Source organism: Diceros bicornis, chromosome 5 (genome assembly GCF_020826845.1).
Source record: "Diceros bicornis minor isolate mBicDic1 chromosome 5, mDicBic1.mat.cur, whole genome shotgun sequence".
Classification (NCBI taxonomy): domain Eukaryota; kingdom Metazoa; phylum Chordata; class Mammalia; order Perissodactyla; family Rhinocerotidae; genus Diceros; species Diceros bicornis.
Genome location: NC_080744.1, coordinates 59,712,528 through 59,733,749, shown reverse-complemented (window position 1 = coordinate 59,733,749; position 21,222 = coordinate 59,712,528). Strand labels below are relative to the sequence as shown.

Here is a 21,222-nt window from a genome sequence, read left to right as displayed (position 1 = left end):
GAGATGGTCCAAGCTGGAGGTATAAATTTGGGTATCTTCAGCATAAAGATGTCATTTAAAGCCTTGATGACCAGATGACATCAGTAAGAGAGGCAAGTGGGAGTGATTGGCAAAGTCAAATGCTGCTGCTGGGCCTGGCAATGAAGAAATAGATGCCAGATCCCATTAGCTCTGCAAAGTGCAGCTCATTATTAAGGGTTAACTGGCAACAGATGGGTAAGGCACCTACCAGGTACAGAGACAAAACGGCCCTAAGTCATGGGAACACTGGAGACACAGGGAATGAAGAATCATGGCATCTTGGTCTTGGAAGGGACAGTACTTCTCTCCCTACCCTAGCCTGACGATTGAATCCCTGGCTTTAGAACAAGAAATATTTCTGGGATACTGAGGCAACCAGTCTGGCTAGGACAGGGAAAGCACAGTTGAAGGATGAATGAGAAGTGACCTTTTGGAGTCAGAAAACCAGGGTTCAGGTCCTGCATCTGCAGCTCCCTAGCCTCAGGTCCTTAGGCAAGTCACCTCACCTCCTCCAGCCTCTGTTTCCCTGTGTGTGAAATGGGAGCAATCAAACCTTCCTTGTCCCTCCCAGGGTTGTAGAGTAGTCTGAATGCGGCAGTGCTTGGGGTAGCGAAAATGCCCTGCCTGGGTGGTTATTGCAAGAGCAAGAGAAGGAGGCCAAGAGAAGCCTTCAGCTTGGAACAGCAATGAAAATGGGGACAAGGAAGGAACTATCATGTCCTCAGTGGGTTTGTTGGTACAGCTAACCAGGATTCAGACCAGGACCTGGGCTGGAATGGACTGAGCTCAGGTGGCAAGATGGGACCATTGGGACAGAGACCAAGGCCTTGAATTTGCCTCCATTGAGCCTGGAACCGAAATAGAGGAGACCCTGAGGCAGCGACAAGGAAAAGAAACGGAGACACCGAGTCAGAAAGAGACCTGGAGACCCAGAGACAGGGAGACTAAGAGACAAACAGACCCAGGAACAAGCGGCCCAACAGGGGCCCAAGGCGAGCCGCAGAGGGCGAGACACTGAGGCGCAGACCCCAGCAGAGTAGAGACCCCGCCCGGCGCAGGGTCACGGCGCGCGGGCCCGGGGTCCCCGGCAGGGCCCTGGTGGCCGCACTAGCAGGGCGCCCCCGCCCCGGCTGCTCGCCCAAGATGGCGATGGAGGGGCGGGCGAGGCGGCGGCAGCCCCGGCCCCCGCGCCGGCCCCCGCTCGGGCCCGGGCCCCCGAGGCCGCGCCCCCGCCCGCGGCGCCGCGCCTCCCCGGGCCACTGACGCCCGGCGCGCCCTCCCCCGGCGGCGCGGCCGAGGCGCGGGGAGGCGGCGGCGGCGGCGGCCGGGGCCCGGCCCCATGGCGCGGGGGGACGCTGGCCGCGGCGGCGGGCTCGTCGCGCTGACCTTCTGCCTGCTGGCCGCGCGCGGTAAGGGCGGGCGCCGCGGCGGTGGCGAGAGCGGCTGCGGTGCGTCGGTGCGCCCGCGCCCGGGGCTGCGCTGGGCTGTGGGGCTGGCGGGCGTCCCGGTCCCGAGCGGGTGCGGGGCCGAGGGGCGCAGGCTGCGCGTCCCTGTGCCTGTGATGCCTGCTCCTGGGGGTCTGCGAGCTGTGGCCGGGGGGCGTTTGCGGCGCTGCTAGTCCGCAGGGGATGTGTGTCCTTGGTTAGCGGAGTCTGGAGTGAGTGAGTGTGTGTGTGTGTGTGTTTGTGCGCGCGCAGAGGGTGGGGAGGGGGGCTTCTGCGGGCGTCCGTGTCTGCGGTGCGTGCCACGGTCGCGGCGTGGCATCGCGGGGCCGGGGCTGCGATGTTGGTGGCTTGTGCGGGGCGGGCTCTGCCTGGCCCGCGCGTGTCGCCGGGTTGAGAGTGTATGTGAAAGAGGAGGGTGTGGGGTTGTGTGTCTGCACCTCCATTTGTGTCGAGACCGTGTGTAATTGTGTTTATGGGGCTGAGCTAATATTTGGCCTTGGCTTTGGGGAGTGTCCTTGCCCGTGGTGGGGAGACAGAGCAGGAGATTCCGGATTGACTGGGGGTAGTGATGATAAAACACTCAACTTTGCCCAGTGGGTGTGGTCCCTGAGGCTGGTTGGGGCGGAGGTGGGGGGAGCGTTGCTCCCCCAAACCTGTGGCCCGGAGTGGGCTGAGGGAGGGGGCAGGAAACCAGTTGCTTTCGTGGACGTGTCCATCATTCGCTCTCGGGATGGACGCGTGTCACTCCTGCCCCACCCCCCAGGGGCAGATCAGGGAAGTGTTGACGAGGTCAGCAAGGCCTCCTCCAGTCCCCCACCTCAGTGTGGGGTAGGGGTGGGGGTAAGAGTCAGAGTTGGCCACGCTGGAGAAAGGGCTGGGGATGGGGGGACAGAGTCCCAAGTCTCTATGCCTAGAGCTCCTTCCACCCCCAGCCCTCTCGCTTTCTGTCCTGTGTGCGTTTGGGGGGCGGCCCGTAGGGAGGGTAGGTGGTAGGGCTGGTGAGGGGGATGGGCTGCCCGCTTTGTTCGCCTAGTTCTTGCCTTCCCTGCCGAGGAGGGAGCTGAGGATGTGTCCGGGGCGAGTCGGGGAGGGACTTGGAGGAGGGGGTGGGGAGGGGGATTTCTCTCCAGCTGCTGCGGGTTTCCAGAGAGACTCAGGCCACGTGGGAGGGAGGCAGGGACGGGAGAGGAGGGAAGGAGCCTCCGCCTGGCCGGCCCCAGGCCCGTCTCCAGGAAACCCAAACAGCGGGTGGGAAAGTGCCGGGAGCTGCTTGGACCCCTTCTCTCCCTACAAAGACACGCCCCTTTCCAGCCAGGACTGCGGACTGGAGGCCGCCTGGGGGCAGGGTCTGCGTGGCTGGGCTGGGGAGGTGGGAGTCCCCGGCTTGTCAGGTGAAGGGGGCGGGGAAGTGCCAGAGAGGCATCTGTCTTCCTGGAGCCCAGGAGATGAAGGAATAGTTGTACCCACCCTCTTGCGCTCTTCCAAGAGCTCCGGAACGGGCTCAGGCTTACCCAGCAAAGCGGAATCAGAGCTGGAACTGCACTCCTGTACTTTCGAATACCGAATACCGGTGGGGCCTCCTCCCGCAAGGGACTTAGTTTGCTTTAGAAACCTGGTCTCTCCGTGCTGGTGCTCCGAGTGCACAAGGCAGGGGCAGATCCAAAGTAGGGCTCCCTTGGCAACAGTGTGCGTGGCTAAAGCAACTACTCTACTGGCCCTCAGTCCTAAACCCTTTGAGTGTGCAAATCTCAATGGACTGGGGACACTTCTATAACGAGTTCTGACTAGTCACCCTGATCTGCACAGAGGTCATTCATTCATTCAACAAATATTTACTGAGCACCCATTTTGGCTAGCATGTACTTGGTGCCTAGAATATAGTAAATGAGGAGGCAGCCCTGGTCCCTGGTGCAAAGCTTTCCGTCTGGTGGAGGGGGACTGACAGGTACCCTGGAAAGGTCAGGAAAGGCTTCCTTCAGGAAGTGAGCAATAGCAGAGGGCAACGCAAAGCGTGAGTTGGCCCTGTAGAAGGGAGTAATGATGGGTAAAGTTCTAGGGAGAACAGCATGGTCAGAGGTGACTTCCTTTAGACCATTGAATGAAGCTAAATCTGGCTGGAGTTTAGATCACAAGGGATGACAGGGGGACATATTGCGGAGGGATGGGACAGGGCTCGTGGAGTGTCAAGAGAGAAGGCTGAAGACTGGGGCTGGACCCAGCTCATGAAGGGCCTTGTAAGCCCCACCAAGATTTCTGGCCTGAGAGGCCCCCGTGAGCCCTTGTCGGGTTTTAAGATCAGCTTTGCATCAACTCACTCCAGCCAGCGTGGAGAATCGATTGGGCAGGGCTGGAGGCAGGAAGCTGCAGCTTCTTGGAAGGCTGTCATAGTAATCCAGAAGGGAGGATGGTGGCAACTAGCTCAGTGGCACACCACCCCCCACCCCCCGTATTCACAGGGTGGCCAGAGTAGCTGGATTCTAGAGATATTTAGAAAGTAGAATCAGTAGGACTTGAGGACAGATTGAGTTTGTAGGGGATGAAGGGAGAGGGAAGTCAAAAATAATAGACACTTTAGCAACCTCAAAATGGCAGGATGAAGGGCTGGTGTTGGGATCAAGATAGTGACTGTCCCTCTCCCCCCTAACACTGCTCTTGAGTCAGAGATTGGGACTGGGGAGATGTTTTATAGGAATGGGACTCCTGTCTGGGGGCAGTGGTGAAATGCTGGGTGTGCTGTTTTCACCACATGCAAGAAGTGGGGCTCTCCCTTCCACTGGATCAAAATTTGGGTAGTGCGGAAGCCAGAGGTCAGTAATAGTAGGTCTCTAAGAACATGAAAATTGCTTTCTCCTTACCCAGAACCACCCCCACAACCCTGCCAGCCTGGAGGCTCAGAGGCATTCCTCAGTCATTTGGGGTGTTGGGATGGCCCTCTGTGACCCCATCTCGGAGGTTAGGAACCAGGTCAAACATAGTTTCTCTTAATAGTGAATCTTATCCAGAGGTTATCTAAACCTTCACTGATCCTATACGTACTTTCATGGTCCAATTAATCACACATTGTATGTAAATTAGCATTTCCTTTCTTTTCTCCTAAAGTTACCTCTTTCAAGTTAAGCAGTCTCACAATTAGAGCGTCATAGAATGTCAGCTCTCAAGGGAATTTAGAATTAATTTTAGCTTGAACCCATTTTACAGATGAGAAAACTGAGTGACTTCCCAAAGTAACACAGATAGAGACTGAGCTGGGGCTAAAACCAGTCTCCTGGCTCTTGGAACAGCCATACTTTCCCGAGATTTGGTACACACATACCCAAATTCAGTCTCTCTGCACCCATGCCCCCCTTATATGAGAAGTGATCGACTTTGGGCTTGGCCCCTCTCAGTTGGCATGTCTGGGTTCTGGAATCCACCCTCCTCCACCCATCCCCACCCGCTGCCTCCTGTTTGGCCTTCACTGTTTCTGAGTTGCAGCAACCAGACTTGACACAGAATTCCAGATGTAGAACAGATGTCATTGCCAGGCGATGGGGGCTCCCAGCTTCCTGGGGTGGGGAGGGAGAAAGAGTGGCTCTGATAGGGGACGACCCCAGCCCCAGCCTGGTCAGAGGGGTGTGATGGGAGCTGGGGGGTAAGGAAAACCAGAGGGAGGATGTTCTGGGCCTGATGTGCGGAGAATGGAATCCTTGTCTCATGGGCTAGCTGGGCTGCTGGGGCTGAGGCAGCCCCTGGATTTGAGGGGCTGTGGGGTCGTTGGGGTCAGGGAAGCGGAGGCTCAGTGAACTCTCTTTCAGGTGCAGACCTGAGCATGCAAGCTGGTGCAGAGCCAAGACTTCTGGGTGGTTTGATAAGTGTCTCATTACCTTGTCACATAGTTTGGGGGACAGAGCTCTGGCAAGTGAGTGGAGCACAAAAGGAGACAGAGGTGGGCACAGGAGGAAGATATTTTTAATCCTATGAGAACAGATGAGGTAGTGTGCTCCCCAGTCCTAGTAATGTTTAAGTACAGAGTTTCTCTCCCTGTGAATTTGCTGTTCTGTCTCTGTGCTTTCTAAGCATTTTGTTAGGTATCTACTAGGCGCCACATAGTATGCTAGGCAGTTTCCACATATATGATTCACATCATCCCCAGCCCTGAAGGGAGTTCCTGTCGTTTTTACAGATAAGGAAATTAAGGCCTGGAAAAGCATGAGGAACTCTGTGTCTTATTTTCTTTGAGTGTCTCCGCATGTCCACTCATCTCTTCAAGGAATGTTTATTGAGCACCTACTGTATGCCAGGCACTGCTTTAGGTACTGGAGATTTAGAAAGCTGACTAGGACATAATCACGAGCTTGTTGCCTAGTTGAGGAGAAAAGCAAATCAAAAATCTAAAGTGATAACTGCAATGACTGAGTTTCCCAAGGTCTGATGGGGCAGAAAAAGGAGAGGCGTCTAAGTCAGACCCCGGGATGGCACAGCTATTGTAGGGAGAGGGAGCAGCATGAACAGCGCATGGAACAGCAACGTGCTTTCAGAGAACTGATGTGGTTTGGTCTGGTGGGGACAGGGGGGTGCAGGAAACATGAGGTAGGCCGATCGCACTATGTGGCTTTGCTGACAAGTCGGCTGGGGCTGAGCCTCTCCTCAGGATTCCACATGAAGGGAGCCCTGCAGCCTTCCCTGTGTCCTAGGCAACGGTCGGAGCTCTCCTTCCAGCTGTTGGTGGGAGGGGCTTAGTGTGTTGTAAGGGAGGTGGCCAAGGAGGGGGCGGGGAGGGAGGTTTCTGAAAGAAACTGACGTGTGTCTCCTGGGAAAGGAGAGTGGTGGTGGTGTCATGGAGAATTGTCCCTACACTGAAAACAAGTTGTAAATCTGTTGGGCTCTGAAATTCAGCAGTGACAAGGCACTGATGTTTATGGCAAGTTCTTGGCTAACTGAAGGAGGCATCTCGTCTCCATTCCCCTCCCTCCCACCTGCCTCTTTCCTGAGAGTTCACTGAAAAATGGCACCCTGGCTTAAACCAGGCCCCCACTAATCCCACGAAACAGCACTGAGCTGGCCCTCGGGCTCAGCAGCCAATCTCTTTTCTGTCTAGGTTCTAATTGGCCTCATAAAATCTAATTTATCCTGTAAGTGGGTAAAATAATCTGTCAGAAAAAGGAGATTGAGAGATGGCCCTGGGGCTCCCAAGCAGAGAAGCTGTGTCTCTGGCAGGGTCTCACTGAGGAGACTGAGGAGAAGGGATTGCGGGAGAGGGAGGCCCCCTCGAGGAAGAAAGCTGGCAGGCAGCAAGTGTCCACTGTGTCCGCCTAGTCCTGAGAGGGACAACTGAGAAATGCTCGTGGGAGGGACTTTGGGGTCAGCCATGGCAGTGGGCTGGGGTGACAGGAAAGGGGTAGCCATGAAGCCACTGGACAAACAAGTCCCACTCCCCAGAGCGTCAGCTTTTCTGAAAAGATTTGGTGGTGTAGGAACCATGTTTATATTAAAACATAGCTGTGTAATGCAGCAGAATGCAAAACGTGCCAAAGATTTCAAAATAAAAACATTTCAGGCAGTCAGCAAGCCTCCTGAGTGTGCTCTCCTCTGCTGCCGGCAGAATTTTGGTGAAAATGAGAAATGTGGAGACTCTTCATTTTAAGGCTGGGGAAACTGAGGCCGAAAGGAGGAAAGTAGCAGACCCAAGGTCGTAAACAAATGATGGACCCAGGACTCTGCTGCAGGCTGAAGCTTGTCCCACTACATCCCATTGTCCGTCTAGGCAAGAAGAAGGATAGGTAAGGGACCTCCAAGTGGCTGTGTGACGTGAGACTCAGGAAAAACGTCAGCCAGGGAAGGCAGGGGCAGCTTCATGGAGGGCTGGTGCCTGGGCTGAGCCCTCAGGAGGCATGTCCTGGGCTCAGAGGTTGGGTCAGGCACTGAGGCAGAGAGAACTCTTATTTGGGGGCAACTGTCTCCTCAATGCTGGGTTCATCCTCAGAAGGTCAAAGAAGGACAGACCCCTCTTCTGTGCCTCAGTTTCCCCATCTATAAAACAGGGAATCTCAGGCTTTGCAGACATTTCCACCAACACGGGGTCCTGGACAGCCCTGTGCTCTCTGAGGGGGACCCCAAGTTCTCGCCACATCTACATCCCTGTTGGGTTCTCATTCTGCCTTATTGTGTGCTGGGCTCCTCAGAGGTGGGGAAGCCAGACATCTGCCGATCCATGAATATTCAGGAAGGGAATCGGAGCCTCCTCTGGGCTCCCCAGCCAGCCGCCGGCCCCTCTGGCTATCGTCCTGCTCGTCAGAGCCCAGGCTGCTGACAAACCCAGCAGCTGCTAGGGCCCCAACTGTTCGCATTGTTTGCTCGGCGCGGCAGGGGATTTTCCAAGCCCCGGACATGCTTTGGGGGGTGGGGAGGAGGCTGCCGGAGGGCTCAGGGATTCGTGTCATGTGGGGCTTTTCTCCCCTGAAACTCAAACTGACTGCTCAGCGGCTGGAACGGGGCATTTGGAAGCTGCTGGGCTGAGAGCCCAGGCTGGCCTTCTCCCTTCCCTGTGTTTGAATCATAGAATCTAGGGCCTCAGAGATAGAAGGGACAGGATGTTATGAACAGTGATCAGCATTTGTACAGCCTTTCATACTGTCTTTAAAGAATGAGCCTATTCCTTGAGTGATGTTCATTGGGCTGTGGGCTGAAGCCCTGACATACAGCATCTTGTTTAATCCTCACAGGCTTGCCAGTATCATCTTCATTTTACAGATGTGGAAACTGAGGCCCAGAGAGGGTATAGGGCTTGTCACACAGCTGGTAGGTGGAGTAGGGAGACTGGAACCTTGATCTTCTGCCCCAGGGTCAAATGCTCTTTCCTCCACAGCACACAGCCTGCAGTGGTGGGAATGCCAGTTTGGTTTCCCAGTTAAAATGGAAACTGGATGAGGGCAGGGCTGCCTTCTCCTCCCTGCACCAGCTGGTAATGCTGAGCCCAGCTGTGTAGGTGGGGGTGCCAGCGGAGCCTTTCTGATGGATTGAGAAAGGCAGAGGCCCGGTTCAGGCCCTGTCTGTCCATCTGTCCTTCGTACTGCAGTGTCAGAGCCCTGGCTTCTGCCCTGGCCTCCTTGTCTCAGCCAGTCAGGACTTCTCTGTGCTCCTCACTCTTGTTCTCCTTTGAGGGTGACGGGAAGGGAGCCTGTGGACAGACAGGAATTCTAAGTGTGGGCATATCTGTGTCCAGGTGTTGACGAGTGTGGCAGAAACTGGGGTGCGTTGTTCAGGTCTGGATGATTGTATACAGTTTTGTGTGTGTCCAGATGGTGTTCTGCGTTTGCTCAGGATTAGATGTGTCCAGTTCACTGAATAATCCTAAAATCAGAACCTCAGATGTCACCTGCTATGTTTGCATAAACTGAGGCCCAGAAGGAGAAGTGACTAGCCCAAGGTCACACAGCTAGACTGTGACAGAGCTGGGTCTAGAACTGAGGGTTGCCCAATTCTGGAGCCATTGTGCTTTCTGAATGACATGGCTCCACATGGCTCTGTCAGCCTGGACCTGCCTCGTGATGAGTATGGGCCATTGTCCCCACTTCTGTCCCTGGTTCACTCTCAGACATGTCCTTCTGCCTTGAAGGAAGGAGTTGGGCCACAGGATAAGGAGGGACCTTGGGCCTTTAAGCTTTTAAGGGATAGGGAGGCAGCAGGTCAACCTTCTGGAAGACACAACTGGGAGAGCCAACCATTTCTCTATGAATAATTGTTAGTGGGTGCTGCTGAAATGTTGGTTAAAGTCACCAACATTGTCCTTTGTGTGTTTTTGCCCTGACTCTGGGATGGCATTCCCTTCCTCCATTGTTCCTCTCCTCTTCCCTTTGTGGCAAGGGCGGTGTTAGAGCTGCAGGCTCTTCTTGGGCCTCTGGAGAGAAAAGAGCCCTGGACGGGGTCAGGAGACTGGGTTCTGGATCTGGCTTGCCATGTGGCCTTGGGGAAATTAGCTGCAGGAAGCAATGCTTAGCTCTTCCAGTCACTGGGGCAGATGAGGCAGCTGGCCCCCAGGCCTCCATCCCCCAGGTGCCCCATGCGCCAGGGGAGCCCCTGTTGGGCTTGCTCTGAATCCATCGTGAGTTGGGCCCCTACCTGATGGGCATAGAGCACTTAGCTTTGCCCGGTAGGTCTGCTCACTTTGTCCATTGTGGGGCGGGAGGAGGGAGGGGAGGTCTGACTTCCCTTCATCCGGGTGGCTCCACATACCAGCTGGGATTTATTTTTATTTTGTTTATTCAAGGTATATAGATATACATGCACATGCACTTTCTCACACTTGCAATACATTTTCTTTTTAAAAAATTTTTTATATATAACTATATATTTTTTGTGAGGAAGATCAGCCCTGAGCTAACATCCAATGCCAATCCTCCTCTTTTTAGCTGAGGAAGATTGGCCCTGGGCTAACATCCATGCCCATCTTCCTCTACTTTATATGGAACCCCGCCACAGCATGGCTTGACAAGCGGTGTGTCGGTGTGCGCCCGGGATCCGAAGCTGTGAACCCCGGGCTGCCACAGGGGAGTGCACGTACTTAAGAGCTGCGCCACCGGGCCGGCCTCACAATACATTTTCAGTGATTCTTGGGTATAGTATTTTTGTAGCCTACCGTATATTTTGGTTGGGTAATAGTGGCTGAAACGATCTGTAAGTTTCCAGAGGAGGGAATGAACATTACTGAGCCCCCATTCCGTGCCAGGCCAGGCACTGTGCTATTCTCCTTTCCCACACATCCTCCCGCTTAATGCTCACAGCAGCCCTATGAGGAAGGAGTTCCTATGTCTTTTTTTATTGAGATACAGTTCACGTACCACAAAATTCACCATTTAAAGTGTACAAATCAGTGGTTTTTAGTATATTCACAAGGTTGTGCAACCATCACCAATATCTAATTCTAGAACATTTTCATCATCCAAAAAAGAAACCTCATATCCCTTAACCGTCACTCCTCATTCTTCCCTCTCCACAGTATCTGGCAACCATTAATCTACTTTCTGTCTCTATAGATTTGCCTATTCTGGACATTTCATAGAAATGAGATCATACAATATGTGGCATTTTGTGACTGGCTCCTTTCACGTAGCATAAAGTTTTCAAGGTTCATCCACACTGTAGCACATGTCAGTACTCCATTCCTTTTGATGGCTGAGTAATATATTTATCCATTCATCAGGTGATGGGCATTTGGGTTGTTTCCATTTTTTGCCTGTTTTGAATAATGTTGCTGTGAACTGTGTGTTTTTGTGGATGAGGAACTTGAGCAGCCGAGGAAGATAGGTACGGAGAAGGGCAGCGGTTTGCCCAAGATCACAGTAAGGGGCAGAGGCAGGATCCAGACACAGGTCTTTCTGTGAGACCTCTTTCTCCATGATTTGCCCCAGCCCCTGTGTGGGTGACTCAGAAGCTGGGGTCTGTGGGAGGTGGGAGGACCCATACTGATGGTCCTGGTGCCCCTTCCTGTACTCAGGGGAGCTGCCGTTGTCCCAGGAGACGACTGTGGAGCTGAGCTGTGGAGCAGGGCCACTGCGGGTGATCCTGGGCCCGGAGCAGGCTGCGCTGCTGGACTGTAGTCTGGGTGCTGCCGCTGCCGGACCCCCGACCAGCATCACGTGGAGCAAGGATGGAGGTGCCCTGCCGGAGCACGACTACCTGCGCCTGCTACCCAATGGCTCGCTGTGGCTGTCCCAGCCACTAGCACCCAATGGCAGTGACGAGGCAGCCCTGGGGGTCTCCAAGGTCATTGAGGGCAGCTATTCCTGCCTGGCCCATGGTCCCCTTGGAGTGGTGGCTAGCCAGGCTGCGGTGGTCAAGCTTGCCAGTAAGTGCCAGCATCTGGGGGCTGAGCTGAGACCCGCAAGACCTGGGGTGTGGGAAATGGGATCTGCAGTTAGTTGCTTGCACAAAGGCTTCTCTCTTGAGCCCACTCCCTCTTTCCCTGCCCGCCCCTCCCCCTGCCCTTCCTGCTCAGTGAGTCCCTTCCTGCTATTATCTGGCTCAGGGCTCAGTGGTCCCTCTTCTTCTCCACTCCTGTTCCTCCTCCTTTTCTTTCCCTTTGAGCTCAAGAGTCTAGAGTTGTGCTCTCCTCCAGGAAGCCTGCCGGAGAGACTTGTAAGAGTGTCAGGGGCACAAAGGTGCCTCCTCAGGGAGCTCCCCACCCTCACAGCAGGTAGAATGTGTGGAGTCACACCCCATTGTCCAGCCCACCCCCTGGGGGCTCTTGGGAGGTGCAGATCACCATGAAATGATTTTCAGGCCAGAAGAAATGTGCATCTCACTGTAGTCTGACCATCATGGTGATGTTAGGCTGCGGGACTTTGGAATTCATCCTGCCTGCAGCATCTGACCAGTCATCACCGCTTCTTATCCTCTGGCTGCCTCTCTCCGACTGTGTCTCCATTGGTCTAAATTTGCTCTGCCCGTGTTTCTATTACCCTGTGTTTCTCTGTGCCCGTGTATGTGTGTTTCACTGTCTCTGCTCCCTGTGGCCTCTCTCCCTCGTGTTCCTCTCCTGTCCCTGCCCATCTCACTGTCCTCATCCCCAGCACTCGCAGGCTTCTCTTTGCACCCGGAGTCTCAGACGGTGGAGGAGAACGGGACAGCTCGATTTGAGTGCCACATTGAAGGGCTGCCAGCACCCATCATTACTTGGGAGAAGGACCAGGTGACAGTGCCTGTGGAGCCTCGGTGAGTGCCCTGTCGGGGAGTGGGGTGTGGGTCCCAGTGGGCAGGCCAGAGAGGGCTCTGGGATGTGCTCAGGAACTGGGATTCTTAGAGTTGGGTGGCTCAATTTGCCCAAACTGACTAGGAGCCCACCACCTGCTGACTCTTAGCTCATTTCTGGTCCTAAAGAGAAGGTGGGCAAGAAGATTTTGCTTCCTGAGAGGAAAGCCACCCACCTAGCTATGGACCTTGGGTAGGGAGTAGTGATAGAGTCCTTCAGAGCATATCTAGTCCAACCACTTGCTTTATTGAGAAGGAGACTGAGGGCCCCAGAGGAGCTATGTTTTATCCAAGGCCACATGGTGAATCATTGGCAGAATATTCGTTGCTCATTCAGGGCCTGGAGAGTTTTCTCTTTGCAGGCTTCCTCTGGAGTTTCTACCCTAGATGTGTAACTTCTCTTCTTCTCTTGGTTCCATCCAGTGGGGTGCAGCATCTGATAAATGGGGTGTGGAGGACCTTCCTGTTTCACCCTCCTCTCTCCCCATAAAGGCAGTGGGTAGGTGGAACAGTCCCAGGGAAGAGTTTGTAGGGCAGAAGAGAGGCAGGGGCTACACTCAGGACTTGATCCCCATTGTGGCCTCCTGGGAAGGCCCAGATGTACATGCCGCATGACCAGAAAGCACGAGGCTCCTTTGCATCTATGGTCTCTGAGTTGGTCTCATGACTTGGTTATCACCCCATGGATTCTTATATCTTTGGAAATGTGGCTCCGAAGTCCTTTCCCAACCACCGTATGGTCCTCTCCCTATGTCTCTGTAGCTGTAGTTACCAGCTCGCTTTCTCCTCCCCTCCTGATGGAGGTGGGGCTCCTTAGGCTCCGAAACTCTGGTTTCCAGATCTCCCTGCCCTGGGACTAACCCGTCCTGAGCATGTTGAGTTGTCCCAGCCCCTCTGACTTTAGCCCATGTCTAGGTAGGGGTGAAGGTGTAGGAGAAACTTCTGGGTAGAAAAGCCACAGGACACATCCCTGCAACAGTTGTGTGGGAGGAAGAAGGATGAGAGGTCAAGATATAAGTGATCCTGTTGACTTTGGCCAACTTTTGGTTTGCCCCATTGGTCCTCAGCAAGTCACTTCTCACTCAGCTTCATTCTCCCCATCTATAAAATTAAAGGGAAAAAAAATGAAAGGGTTGGATTAGATCATGTTTTCCGAAAGTGTGTTCTTTGTAGAACATTAGTCCCTGAAGATGCTTCTTGAAAAAAGTGTTCCATGATCAAAGAACAGGAAACTGCCTATAACTCTCCCTCTTGGAGTTGACAAGGCCCTGACAAGTCCTGTACTGAAAACCTGTTTGACTTGATTAACCAGGTGCTTCCTAGACTCACTTGCCCAGAGCCCCTTTTGCAGCAAATCTGTGAACATCGCGTGAATGAGCATTCTAGGGAGTGGACCTTCAGAAGGTTGACCCAGCCTTTCTAGCATTGACATTTTAAGTTCTGTGCCTTCCTAAATGTGGGGCCTCTCACCGCTGTTTGCTGGGTGCTTCCTGGGAGTTACTGGTGAGAACCAAGTGAGAGCCCACTTGGCAGCCCCCAGAGAGAGTGGGAAAGAGCAGAGAAATCTACCTGCATTGAAAGTCACTACAGCGGCAGGCCCTGTAGCGTAGTGGTTAAGTTCAGCGCTCTCTGCTTCGGCAGCCCGGGTTTGGTTCCTGGGTATAGACCTACACCACTCATCAGTGGCCATGCTGTGGTGGTGACCCACATACGAAATAGAGGAGGATTGGCACAAATGTTAGCTCAGGGCGAATCTTCCCCAGCAAAAAAAAAGTTATGTTTTCTCACTTAATCCTTCCATCATCCTTCAAGGTAGGTATATCTTATTTTTCATATTTTCCTCCATTTACTTTCAGTTTACATTCCTAGTAGATGCATTTTCCAAATTCATATAAACAAAAAAGAAAAGGCAAAAATTACTCATTTTCCTTTTACCCATAGAAAACCAGTGTTAGTTCTCACATCTATCCTCTGGACTTTTTCCCCTGATATGTTTGTAAATATTCTCTTTAAAAATTTGGATTATATTGTACATACTGGATATTTTTTTTCCATCATCTTTTTCTCAAAACAAAAATGGGGTTGTATTGCAACTTCTCCTTTTTTTCACTTAACACATGAGGAACATCCTTCCAGGTCTGTACATATGGTTGTGGCAGATATTATTATCTGGATTGTTAAATGAGGGAACTGAGGATCAGAGATAGAAGTACCTTGTCCCAGGTCACACAGCTAGTGCCCAGAGTGATGGACGCTGGAGCCCTGGTGTGGATGACACACAAGCCTCTTGTGATTTGGTGATTGGGGTGGGGAACCTGCAGGGTCTGTAGAAGTTCCTGCTGCAGATGAGCTTAGAGATCGGGTATGGCTCAGAGCAGAGAAGTTACATCCTCAAAGTTTCTCAGGAAAAGGTGGGTTCAGACCTCGCCTCTCAATATCTAGTTCAGGGATCATTCCATGAAGCCACAGGCCTCTGCCAAGAGGCTGGAGCTGCCAGTTCCTGAGCTCTGGGAGTGTTTGCCCCAAGTCCTCTGAAAAGTGATCCTCATCTATAAATAAGCCAGGCTCATATGTCCCAGCACATTGTGTGGGGGGAATAAAGAAATGTCTCAAACAGCAACTTGATTATGCCCAAGGTATGTATTTTTACACATGCCCAGATATAGTACATGTACAAATATGCTATTCATAAACTCAGCCTGGTGGTTGGAAGGAGACCATATGCCTGGGTGTAAACTGTGCACATGTGCAGTTAATAAACACACTCTGCCAGGGTATATGTGCATATTTTTGGAACTGATGGTGAAGACTAGACCTTGAGGCAATTCTCTGGTACTTATACTAATTTCTAATGATAGGGGACAATTTTTCTTTCATGGGAACTAGTAATCAATGAGAGCAATGTTTCCCAAGTCCCAGGCGTTCACGAACCCCCTTCCTAATTTTGGCCATTCCTAAACCATTTATACAATCACTTACTTAGTACATTTCTTTAAATCAACTCTCTCTTTTGTAACTTTAACACATACTAAAAAAGAACATTATCCCACTGCAGTAAAATGGAAAACCAGCAACACTTACCATAAATAGAAGGTAGCCATAAAAATGAATGCATAACCACTGGAATAAGAAATGTGTATCTGGATCCACTTGAAATCATTTTGTTATCACCATTCACTCACACTTTAAAAACATGGCAGTAATGGACTTAAATACTGTAGGCTCCCTAGTCCAGTCTTCTGCCCTACCCATCTCCGGGTGTCCATCATGTTATTGACCTCATGTGACCCTCGGCTAGTGTACCTTTCCCCTGGGTGGATCTCTGAAGGGCTTAGGGTGGGGGCCCCTTGGCCCTCAGGAGATTCAGAGCAGCTGTGTCATTTCTTCTGTGTTCTTGAATCCCTGGGTCCAAGTGGCCTTTTGGGAGAGGAGGCTGCAGGCTCAAGCTCAGGCTTAGAGAGAGAATGATCCCTTCTTTTTGGATAGAGGTTGCTTTTCATTCTATAATGCTATTTTGTTTTATTTGAAATTTGAATTAATTTTAAAATGATAAAATATACCAACTTAACAGGAAAAAAGTCACCTACCAACTGAACACAGATGGGTGTTACCATTTTGAGTGTTCCTTCCCAGTTTTTAAATATGTGTACAGTTTATACCATTGTAAACGTGTTCAGAGTTTGCAATTCATAGTTAGTGTTTATGTCTGTTATCCAGTGTGAGCTCATAACACATTAAAAGGGTGAGAGTTGTGAAGTAGGCAGGACAGGAATTATTTAACCCATGTTTCAGATGAGAAAACTGAGGCCCAGACATGGGATGTCACTTGCTAAAATCGTGTATGTTGGAACCAGTTCTCTCCACTACGCCACAGCTGCTTCTATGTTAGAGCCTGGAGTTACAAAACAAAGTGTACAAGGACACATGCTTTTTTCAATTTAAAATTTTTAAAGTTTTAGGTGTCAGCCCGGTGGTGTAGTGGTTAAGTTCATGTGCTCTGCTTTGGTGGCCCAGGGTTCACAGGTTCAGATCCCAGGCGTGGACCTACGCACCGCGTGTCAAGCCATGCTGTGGCAGGCGTCCCACATATAAAGTAGAGGAAGATGGGCACGGATGTTAGCCCAGGGCCAATCTTCCTCAGGAAAAAGAAGAGGATTGGCAACAGATGTTAGCTCAAGGCTAATCTTCCTCACCAAAAAAAAAAAAAAATTTGAGGTTTTATATTTCTAAACTAATAAATATTCACTGCAAAAAAGTTGTTTTAAACACAACAAATAGAGTCCCAGTAATCCCACTCCCAGAGAAAACCTCCACGAATGACGTAGGCTTTACCACCCTTGACTTTTTCTGCGCATATCCTAACATATCATTTATCTACTTTCCAAAAATAGAATTGCTTCATAAACACTGTTTTGTGACTTTTTTTCCCACTAACCAATATATCTTGGACATCCTTCCAAGGACAGAGCTTGTAAAAACACATTTTAACAAAACAGAAAAGATTTCAGATGAACACTAAAAGTGGTTCCATCTTGCTTCTGTTGGCTGCAGCAACAGCATCACATCCGGGGAAAGGTATCCCTTCGTTCGTTCGTTCGTTCCTTCCTTCCTTCCACACACATAATTAAGGAAATGTTACTTGTCAAAGAAGCTATTAGTTCTTGGAGCACAGTTCCCCTGGAAAGACCTGGAAGCTTTGGAGTTAGGAAGTGTGGGCAGCTCCTGGTGGAAACCCTGCAGGCATAGTCAGCTAGCTAGACCGAGGGGGGAGGTCCGGGCTTGGAGGAACCCTGGATGGCAATGGGGGCCTTGTTTCCCAGATGGGTCGTGCTTGTCCTTTCCCATCAAATTTTCCATGGCAGTAGGCTGGGTCCTGGCCCAGGATTTTACCTCTGACCACCCTTTGCCTCCTCGTCCCTTCTCCCCCGCTGGCCCCAGCACTGATGTGGGAGCTGTTGGAGTGGAGGGTGGGGCGCTGGGGCGGAGGTGGGTTTGCCTGTGGAATCGGGGAGGGGGTGCTGCAGGTTTATGTTGTTTCTGTAAGTCTTTGGGCCACACCAGGTTCCCAGGCCCGAATTCTCTCCCAACTCCCTTGAGCTAGTTCTCCTCTCCTGTGTTTAGATTTTCTCATACCCCGTTTCCCATGAGTCAAAAGATCTTCATCAAGTGTACAGCTGCCCATTCCCTCTCTGACCTTGGCCCAGCCTACATCCAAGGGCCAGCACCATTTGCTCTGTTGAGAAACTAGAATTGTCAACCTGGAGCTGATCCTGCAGGGACCACAGTTGGAGGATTCAGGAGGACCCACTCACCCCCTGCTTGAGCCAGAGCCCACTCTGCTCCCCACCACCCCAGCCCCCAAGGACACTTCCCTGCCCCGGACTGCATTGTCTCTCAAGCAAGGTCTCTGGGCCTTTCTAGCCCAAGCTGCATCCCAACCCTCTAACCAAGGGGGCAGAGAACACCACCCTCATCCATCCTGCCCCGTCTTAGTAATGTACGTGTTGACGTCCCTTCCACTGGCATTCTCAGCCATCTAATGGCTGCTGAGACAGGCAAGTGGGAACAACATGGATTTGGCACCAGAAGACCTGGGTTCAAGTATTAACTCTGCTCCAGCTGTGAGACCCTAGGAAAATACCCTTCTCCCTCCAAGCCTTGATCTCCTTTATCTCTTGGGCTTGTTTCAAGAGTCAGATGAGAAAGTGTGAATAAAAGGGATTTTATCAGGGGACAGAGGAAGTAATACAGGCAAGAGGTAAACAAATTCAAACTGTGTAGAAGGCTATCTAATAAAAAGCAAGCCTTCTCCCACTGTCAGGTCCCAGGACCCCAAGTCCTCTCCCCAGAGACAACCACCATTACCAGGGACATTCAGTACAAGCATTTAAGTGTACGTGCCCCTACACATGCTGTTCTGTACCGTACACATTTTGGAGATGGTCCTATATCAGCACACATGGAGCTGCCTCCTTTTTAACAGCTGCCTAGCATTCCATTGTATGAACGTAGCCAAACCAATTTAGCTAGTTCCCGCCCAACAGATGGGCTCTTGGATTGCTTCCAGCCTTTTACTATTACAGTCAATGCTGGAGTGAACATTGCTAAGCATATGTTTTTGTGTACAAGCATGAGAATATCTGTGGGATAGAGTCTTCAATGCGGTGTTGCTGCGTCAAAAGACACAGGTAGGTTTGATTTTAAGACGTCACCAGCTTGCCCTTGAAAGGTGTATCAATTGGCATGGCCACTGACAAGACAGGAGCGCCTTCCCCCCATTCCCTCATCCACACAGGGTGTTATTAAATCTTTTGATCTTTGCCAATCTGAAGGTGAACATGCTATCTTATAGTTTTAATTTGCATTTTTAAATTATGAGTGAGGCTTGAGAGTGAGATGCTGTAGGTATTTCGGGCTGGAGCAGGAAGTGGGCCCAGGACAGTTCGGGCATGCCATGCTCCCTATGGTGCTCCTGCCCATCTCACAGGTGCCCTTTTCGCCTTCCCAAGGCTCATCACTCTTCCCAACGGGGTCCTCCAGATCCTGGACGTTCAGGAGAGTGACGCAGGCTCCTACCGCTGCGTGGCCACCAATTCAGCCTGCCAGCGCTTCAGCCAGGAGGCCCTACTCAGCGTGGCCAGCAGAGGTAAGGGAGCTGGCTGGGCATGGAAACCTGGGGGAGCTGGGAGGGGCCTCAAGAGGTCCACGCCCTGCCTTCAAATAGATGACGAGGTATTAGTCCCATCAGACAAGTGAGGCGATGAAGCCCAGGGAAGGCAGTGCCACCCAGCAAGTCAGAGAAGGGGCTGGGGCTGGAAGCCAAGACTCCCTCCCAGTTACGGCTCCCTTCCTGTGGAGGCTGTATTCCCTTGGGTTGGATGGAGCATCCAGGGCTGGGGACAGGGGTGGGGAGGGAAGGATCTGAGGAGGGTGTCAGTGCCCTGAAGCCCTGGTCCGTGCTCCCCTTGTGTGCCCCGAGGGCTCTGGGCACTGGAGGATTCGCCCTTTGCTGCTTGCTGTGTACTGTGAATCTGGCTCCCTGCAGTCTGGTGCTTCTGTCCTCTCCATTTCTCTGAAAAGCTCCTGCCCCAGTGTGATGCAGTAGGAAGGGCACAGGATTTTGGGTCGGAAAGACCTGGTTTGATTCCTGGCTTTTCTACTCACCATCTGTGTGACCCTGGACTTGTTATCAAGTGTCCAGCTCAGGGAGGTTGTGTGAATAGCTGAGATGAGTGGAAAGTGGGTGGCACCTAGCAGGTACCCAACAGATCTTACCTTAGGCCTCCTCCATGCGCCTCTCGCTTGCCTCCCTGTGCAATGGCATCTCCCCCCACCCCACCTCTGCTCCTCCCAACATCTCCTGCCATCCGCCTCCTCCTCTCCCCCACCTCCACTCCCACCCTCCCTCTTCTGGGGCTTAGCTCCTGAGCTGCTCTCCCTCCTGTGCCCAGGGTCTCTGCCTCCACCTGCTGGGAAAATCAGGTATTCACCATGCTGACCCAGGGGGCCACGGTCACACTGAGAACTTGGCAGGGAATCCGTGCTCAGGGAGCTGCCAAGCTGGCAGAAACTCGAGCCCACCCCCTGCTTTCCCACATAGGAACCGGAGGCCCTTTGGGGAAGGGACTTGCTTAAGGTCACACAGCACATTAGTGGCAGTGCCGGAACTAGAATCTATGACTGTTGACTCCAAGTCCATACTACAAGTCTACCCATGACTCTGATGGTCCTCTGCCTGGAGGGTGTGTTCGATTTGGCAGGGAAGACGGGGGCTGGTGTGTCAGAGGCCAGGTTATTCCTCGCCTGGCTCCAAGAGAAAGAGCTGTGAGTTCCAGTCAGCTCTGCTGAACTATGTGGCTGCTTACCCCATGTATCAGATGGAACCCTGGCTGCTCCCTGCCCCACCTGCCTCACCAGGTGACTGTGAGCACCAGGTGGGGTACCGCATGTGAAGACGCCTAGTGATAAGGCTGCCTGCTGGCCTGCTCTCTCTCCAGGGTCCCTGGCACCCACCAGGGGGCAGGACGTGGTCATTGTGGCAGCCCCCGAGAACACCACAGTGGTGTCTGGCCAGAGTGTGGTGATGGAATGTGTGGCCTCGGCTGACCCCACCCCTTTCGTGTCCTGGGTCAGACAGGGTGAGTGGAGGGAGGGGACTGGAGGGCATGGGAAAGGAGGGGTGTGGCATCTCACGTGTCCCCAAGTCGGGGAGCTATAAGGGAGACCAGTCCATGGTCACTGACCTTTGGTGTGGCGGGCACTCCTCTCCCAGGGCTGAGTGTGGGTGGGGAACCTGGACAAACTTAATCATCAATCTGAGTAGCCCATTTCCTTTATGAGGCACTTTGAGTCTGCCACTCACAAAATAGCACTGAGACCATCTTAGGGTGCCCACTGGGTTAGGTTCTCTGCTCTACTTGCTTCCATTCATCACAACTGTGTTGCAAGTGAGTGTGTGAGAGCTGGAAAGGTGCCACACAGCCAGCAAGTCTGGTGGAACCAGGGCCCCACTGTGGTCTGTTTAACTACAAAGCCACCTCTTGGTCCACCCAGTGCGCCACTGCTTCACTTCAGTGCGCCTGGCTTCATGCTGGGCACAGTGAATAAAATACCCAGATGAGAGACAGGGACCCTGCCCTCGGAATTCATAGTCTAGTGAGGAAGACAAAACACATGCCCATGAAGAGAGGTTTGACGGTATCAGGCAGCAAGTGATAAGTGCCAAGTGGGACTGCATTAGAGGAGATGCTATCAGGGTAACGAGAGCGCTGGGCCAAACGTCAGCTTGCAGTCTCCTGAGCACTCACAGCCATTCTCCTCCTGGAGCCTCCAAGAGCCCTTTGAGGAGGGTAGGGGCCAGGACTATTATTCCCAGTGGGCAGATGAGGAAACTGAGGCTCAGAGAGGCAGGTGGAAAGCCAAGACGCAAACTTTAGAGCCTATTCTCTTTCTGGTACATCACTCCCTACAGTCCTCTATGGAAGAAAAGTAAGGATTCTTTTTGTTTCCGTTTGTTGATAAGAAGTGACTT

At 52.3% G+C, this 21,222-nt stretch overlaps 1 protein-coding gene across 4 annotated transcripts in view; it reads left to right on the top strand.

Annotated features, from left to right (window-relative positions):
* The first annotated feature begins 1,360 nt into the window (after positions 1–1,360).
* IGDCC4 (immunoglobulin superfamily DCC subclass member 4) overlaps positions 1,361–21,222 on the top strand; it is a 36,494-nt gene continuing 16,632 nt past the window's right edge. For 2 of the 4 annotated variants that reach the window (XM_058541854.1, XM_058541853.1), the window contains exons 1-5: positions 1,361–1,430; positions 10,939–11,289; positions 12,014–12,155; positions 18,701–18,837; positions 20,189–20,329. In XM_058541854.1, the coding sequence (XP_058397837.1) occupies positions 1,361–1,430; positions 10,939–11,289; positions 12,014–12,155; positions 18,701–18,837; positions 20,189–20,329 (841 nt within the window). Of the gene's footprint in view, positions 1,431–10,938; positions 12,156–18,700; positions 18,838–20,188; positions 20,330–21,222 lie in introns of those variants that run through there. The other 2 variants (XM_058541855.1, XM_058541856.1) reach the window with 2 other exon arrangements.